A 7,101-nucleotide genomic window follows, 5' to 3' on the forward strand; every position below is an offset into this window, starting at 1 on the left:
CTTATGGGAGCGATAGCAACTTTGTTAAAATACTATAGTATGAATTACAAATAATGTGTCTGCCTTGCTATGCTGCAATAGCTGTACAGTCGACCCATAACAGTACTGAAACTGAACCCACTTGCGTGGGTAGCAATAAAACCAGGTGTTCTGTACATAGTTCTGCCTTCACAGTTGTGATTCTTAACTTCACTTTGAAAATTTGACGTTAAAAGCTCTAATCAACGACCAGCTATGTTCATAAACTTGCATTACGAATGATCGATCGGGCCCTTTTTGAGTTGGTGATAACTGTCTTTTAGTAGAATCTCTTTCCTTATTAGTGTCAGGCAAACGGTAAATTTTACGATACACAACCAATGAACTGTTAGCTGTTATAGTAAGTTTTCACGTTCTGGCTTTTTCTTAAAAGCCTTCATTAAATTATTAGGGACTTCGAGGCATTGATCTTAGGCGTTCTTAACGATCATTTTAAGTTTAATTTTAGTGTAATGAATTTTTGGTCGAGATGAAGTTCTTCCTGAGAGCGCAATTTTTGTTTTTAACTCGTCCATGATTGCATTTTGCAATTTATGTAATGGTTTCTATGTAGGTTGTTTAAAGGGTTGCGAGTTTGTGATTGTTTAGACTTTGGGTCCTTGAAATTTTTTTTCATGCCAGTGCGTAAACTAAAACAATATTTGTAGATAGTTTACCTTGTGATAGCTTGTTGATATGATTCATGATGACAGTAGATTCAGTTTAAGATTATAAATATCTAGTTATATCCGAAATTTCCGGTTAAAGAATTCGATTTCCAATTTATTTTTATGATTATGGCTAATGCTTAAATATTCAAGTCAGTGTCTGTTTAAGAATTTTATTTCTAAATTTTAAGTAAATGTACGAGGTCTGTGTCATAAATTCATCCAGATATATTTGACGTCTCCGGAGTTTTTAATTTACTTAGCAAGGATATTTGCATTAGGAATTTGTTGAAAACTAAACAGGATCGTTAAGATTTCATTCGTGTAATTGCTAATAACAAACCGAGGTTAGTTTACTTTATGACAGCAGCGGTAGCGATTTGCCTACAACCTTTGATTGCTGCAAATAAATATTCAATCCCATTAATAGTTGCCATTTATATGTTAAGCATACCTACATTGTTGTTAGTTTCGTGGACACGAGCCTTGCAATAAACTGTGACTTGTATAGCTTAGAGTAGATAATTTTATAAACGTTAACATGCTGTTAACCTCGCTACAGCTGCTGCAGACACGTGCACCTGCTGTTAACCTCGCTACATCTGCTGCAGACACGTGCACCTGCTGTTAACCTCGCTACATCTGCTGCAGACACGTGCACCTGCTGTTAACCTCGCTACATCTGCTGCAGTCATGTGCCCATGTTCTGCAATATTTTTTATAACTGAACCGCTCAAGACAAACTAAAAACCTCGTAGAAACCTTAATCATAACAATCAATTATGCATGATTATTTAAATAATTAATTGATGAATCATTTCTCTCTGTAATAACGAATTGGTTAATTGTAGCGCAAGGGATTCTCAATTATATCTACAATGGCTAACAGTTAAAGTAACGTTCACTATTGTCCTGGAGATCATACGCTCTACAATCTGCTATGTTTGCATTGTAATTGAACGTTGTATTCGTTTCTGACATTCGTCCCTGGTTTTGTTTTTAAACGCAATCTTGGAAATAATGAAGGAAGTGATATTGAATTATTCTTTTTCTGACATTCGTACCTGGTTTGGTCTTTAAACGTAATCTTGGAAAAAATGAAGGAAGTGATGTTGAATTGTTCTTTTCTGACATTCGTTTCTGGGGCCGTATTATTAAAACTTCGTAAGTACGCAAAATCGACTTACGAGTGGCGTTGCTATGACAACGTAATACTAGCGGTGGTATTATATAAACATTTGCGCCGGAAAAATTTGCGCGGGGGAAAAAATTAGCCTTTTAGCTAAGACTTGCGTACGAAAGTTTTGATAATGCCAAAATTAGGGTGTATTTACGTACCACAGAACTTTCTTGTCGTAAGTACAAAAAGTTACGAAGTTTTGATAATCCGGCCCCAGGTTTGGTCTTTAAACGTAATCTTGGAAATACTGAAGGAAGTGATGTTGAATATATGACTGGAAAACCTGTGCCATTTTAGTGAATATAATCAACACTGTTTTTGAGCACGGATTGTGGCATGCCTGTGTTATAAGCAATGGGTTGGCTAATTAATGGGTTGGCTAATTAACGCAGTGAATGAGAGTGCGTTCAGTCGGACTTATTAACGCAGTGAATGAGAGTGCGTTCAGACGGACTTATTAACGCAGTGAATGAGAGTGCGTTTAGACAAACTTGCACGGAGTTCTAGAGTTCTTATTTGTCGCTTCATTTTAGACATTCCTCCTCGTGTGGAATATCAGCTACAATATTTGTAGCTGATTATCCGCTACAGTACTTGTAGCTGATTCTCCGCTACAGTACTTGTAGCTGATTCTCCGCTACAATATTTGTAGCTGATTCTCCGCTACATGACGATGACGTTGTAGCTAAGTTTCCCTAATTGGCATTTGTCACCTGAGTTATTGGTCGCTCCGGCTTTAGTATTTTCTACTTTTAGGCTATTTATTTACAGCATTTTAATTCAGTATTGCTTAGCGTTGCAAAAGTCAGGCTCTTAAGGGCTTAAATTTGTTTTATTTTTATTAAGGCCATTTTATTCTAAAATTTATTGATGTATTTTGCTAACGGTTTTATCTCTGACAGTTTTAAACAAAAATTCATTTATGTTTGTTCAGTCTCTGTCAGTTTATTATTTTATCTCTATTTCGAAATTTCATGTAATAATTTTCCGGATTAGCAGATTGTATAATTTTATGTTTTTCTTTAACATTGATTAAGGCTTCTCTTACAACAAACATTTCTGGTGCTGTTGATGTATGTTGATATCAATAATATTTTTCATACCGATGTTGTCAGTCTATCTTCAATTATGAAGGAAAAACATTAAACGTTTTATCCTCCCTGAAAAATTGCGCAATTTATTTAAATGTTGAAGTATTTATGTATTATATTAACAATACAAAGGTGTTTTTTAATGATGTCTGGAACCTGTACAGTCTCTAGAACTGAAGCTTTATTGCAAGACTTACATTCTTGGTTTCTCTTTATTTTTTGCCTTGATTGTGAATTTTTTGCCTTTGCTGTGCATTTTTTTGCCTTTGCTGTGCATTTTTTTGCCTTTGCTGTGCATTTTGCTACGATGCATTTGTTTTCTTTTTTACATTTATTGTGTATTTTTTTTTGCATTAGCTGTGCATTTTGCTGGAAAATTGGCCGTGCTTCTGCCTGCTTACGCTTACTTTACAGTCGCTGTGTTATCACTAAGTTTATCATCTACTTAATCTCTACTTAAGCAACACCGCGTACGCCGTCAACTAGGTTGTATGTTCTTCAATTGTTCTGTTCATTTCAGAACAATATTTTTGCTGTTACTGTTTGGCTAGCTACTGTATTGTCTTAAACTCAGAATTGTGAGATTCTTTTTCTTACTTATGTCATCGAATAGTGATGATATTTACCTTTTAGGCTGTTGGCATCATTTTAAAGTCACTTTGGATTTTCCGAAAAATATTTATTCCATGTGAGGTAAGGAAAACGGTATTCTTTCAAATTTTAAATTAAATTCTGGCGAACAATTGTATAACAAAACTGATGTGCACCAGTAAGTGAATCTGCGTTGAATAGCCTTATTAACTTGAAGCTCAATGCAATATATAACAAATTGTGCGTTTGAACTTGAAACCTTTAATCTATTCTCGCGCAAATCTTGTGAAAGCTCTCAGCGTATGTGATGAATCTAAGAATTTTAATCGCATTTTGCGTGAATATTTCCTACATGTTTGTGCCTGCAGACTGGCTGGCTGCAAACTGTTTGCCTGCAGACTGGCTGGCTGCAGACTGGCTGGCTGCAGACTGGCTGGCTGCAGACTGGCTGGCTGCAGACTGTTTGCCTGCAGACTGGAACTGTTTGCCTGCAGACTGTCTGGCTGCAGACTGTTTGCCTGCAGACTGGCTGCCTGCAGACTGTTTGCCTGCAGACTGTTTGCCTGCAGACTGTTTGCCTGCAGACTGGCTGGCGACAGACTGTTTGCCTGCAGACTGGCTGGCTGCAGACTGTTTGCCTGCAGACTGGCTGGCTGCAGACTGTCTGCCTGCAGACTGGCTGGTGACAGACTGTCTGCCTGCAGACTGTCTGCCTGCAGACTGGCTGCCTGCAGACTGTCTGCCTGCAGACTGTTTGCCTGCAGACTGGCTGCCTGCAGACTGGCTGGCTGCAGACTGTCTGCCTGCAGACTGGCTGGCTGCAGACTGTTTGCCTGCAGACTGTCTGCCTGCAGACTGTCTGCCTGCAGACTGTCTGCCTGCAGACTCTCTGCCTGCAGACTGTCTGCCTGCAGACTGTCTGCCTGCAGACTGGCTGCCTGCAGACTGGCTGGCTGGAGACTGTCTGCCTGCAGACTGTTTGCCTGCAGACTGTTAGCCTGCAGACTGGCTGGCGACAGACTGTTAGCCTACAGACTGTTAGCCTGCAGACTGGACGCTTGTGATAACAATCAATCTCTTGCCGTATCTCAGGAAGTCTTCTCGTTGAGTGCTGAGCATTGTACAAAGTAAAGTTCTATGTGCTCATTATATGCGCTTCAAAATTGTAAAATTTTCGAAATTATCCTTTAAATTTTAAGTGTTTGATTTGACAATTTAATATCTCTCAATATTTTTTGAAATCTCGTATTTTTGTTTAAAGTGTTTCGAAAATTGTGCAAAATCGTTAAAATCGTTAAGCAAATTGTTCTTTGTTTTACCACTTTCAAAATGGTTTGAAAAGTAACTTTTGTGTTTTTTGCCTCGTGTTCTCTTAAGTGTTGAACGGGAATTCGTAAATTATTGTTCACGTGTGAATGTTTTTGTAAATTTTACATCGCGCGTGGCATGATCTTTTACCGCCCGAACTTTCTAACGGTCAGGTACGAATAATATTGTACGAAAGAGGTTATATTTCATGTAGTAATACCATTATAAAAGGTGATCGCAGATGCACAGTACAGTTCATGCGTTATAATGTACACGATAAAAATGTTGTTGCTGTCAGAAAACTCTATTTTTACCATAACCTTTTGTAGTTACCTGGTCTCGCTCATCCGTGTTGTACCGTAGTATTGGAATTGAAGCTTGTAACTAACGTTCGTAGTACGAATAACATAATAACGTTCTTGGTTCGTAGTTTCGAAAGTCGTTAAAGTTTACGTAGCGGCCTAAGTACATTTAGTTGCCTATTCATTGTCCCTGATAGGAGGGTTTATATCGAATAGCCGACAGTGATTGGCTAAAAGAGTCACGAATTTCTAACTCGATAATACAGCAACTGAAAAACCGTTATCTTATAATGTGTGGAGTGAGAATGCGGTTCTTCCCATACGAAGCAATCGTTTCTACGCGTTCAGTCAAGTTTATTTCCGGGTTGACTTAGGAGAGTTTTTGGTCAATGTGTAATATCTCTTTCATAACAATCTCTAAGGAAGGTAATTTTTCGTTGATATGTAACAATCTCTATGGATGTAATTCCTCCTTGATCTATAGCCTACCTAATAATATTAATTATTGTCGCCTTCAGGGTAATTTTCTGCAGGGATCTTTGAGCTGAGATCCCCACTTAAATCAGTGCAAATTGCAACCTTGTCTGAAATTTAAACAAATTTCACGACCTGATTATCATGAATAAATTCAAGTTATACTACTTATTAGTTCTTATTTTTTCGTGATTAATTATAGTACTTTGGAGTGAGCTTCTCAAACAATGAACTGAAGATTATATAACCTTAGTAATTCACGAGGCCTTTAAATCTGATGATATTTCCTCTCAAATTATTTCTTTAGTTTTCAATAGTACTTCTGTTATGAAAATCATACTTCACTTTACATATTAAATTCACAACACTAACGTTTCGGGCAACACACACTAACATCTTAACTGGGGAGGGAACATCGACGTATCTATTATACTTTAGAATTTATGCTTTGTAAGCCGAAAAAGACATTCATGATTTATTTTCTTTTCCGTATGTACTTCTACGCCTCAAGCGCTGTTTACTGCTGTACAGCTTAACAGCTGTACGAACCGTTTCGATGGAAGCACATGTTTGATGACTGAAACATCCGAATGTTCTCATTTTATTTTTCAGTTGCCATGTTATAGTTTAGATCATTTAATGTGTGTTGTTCGAGTGAATGGTTTCTTTTTAAAGTTATCTATAATTATATAATGAAGTCATGGCCAAATTTATTGTACATTTACACGGAAATTTGTATTTACCGAAACTCTAGATATTCGTTGACGTGTAACCCCATTTGTGAATTGTAGAAATCCGTTTTATTGTTAAAATCCGTTGACATGAAATCTCATTTTGTAAGTATTTTTATTTCATGTGTTACCTGAATATAAAATTCCGAGAATTGTATTTAATTTCGTGCGGTGTAATCTCAATTCTGCGACATTTGACTGCGTAACTTTTGCCGTATTCGTATATACGATACGATAGCGAAATTAGTTTTTGACTGCGTAACTTTGATCGTATTCGTGTATACGATACGATAGCGAAATTAGTTTTTGACTGCGTAACTTTTGTCGTATTCGTATATACGATACGATAGCGAAATTAGTTTTTGACTGCGTAACTTTTGTCGTATTCGTGTATGACGCTAGCGAAATTAGTTTTACATACAATCGAGTCAAATATCCTGTAATATGAACCCGAGTTGCAATTATTCCATATTAAAATTAGACTCATTGAAGCTGATAATTAATGAGTTACATCAGTTACATGTCTTTGAACATGCCTTAGACGCCTATGTTCCATGATAGACTGTGAATTTATTGTACATAGTTTTATATCCCAAGATAGTTGAACCCATTTATTGTTGCTTCATTTTCCACTTTTTGCACGTTATCGTTACCGGATAGTTGGTTTAGATAGAAACAATATTTAGAAAGTTTGTAGTTATTCATTAAATCAGCTTTTCTCGGTAACATCTTCGGCAT

At 37.0% G+C, this 7,101-nt stretch overlaps 1 protein-coding gene across 1 annotated transcript; it reads left to right on the top strand.

Annotated features, from left to right (window-relative positions):
• Window positions 1-3,900: 3,900 nt before the first annotated feature.
• Window positions 3,901-4,545, top strand: LOC108674155 (keratin-associated protein 12-2-like). Its single transcript, XM_018162064.1, has one exon. It carries the CDS (start codon window positions 3,901-3,903, stop codon window positions 4,543-4,545), a length of 645 nt encoding a protein of 214 aa, XP_018017553.1.
• The last annotated feature ends 2,556 nt before the right edge of the window (window positions 4,546-7,101 follow it).

The sequence above is a fragment of the Hyalella azteca genome, unplaced genomic scaffold, assembly GCF_000764305.2.
Source record: "Hyalella azteca isolate HAZT.00-mixed unplaced genomic scaffold, Hazt_2.0.2 contig17999, whole genome shotgun sequence".
NCBI classification, from domain to species: Eukaryota; Metazoa; Arthropoda; class Malacostraca; order Amphipoda; family Hyalellidae; genus Hyalella; species Hyalella azteca.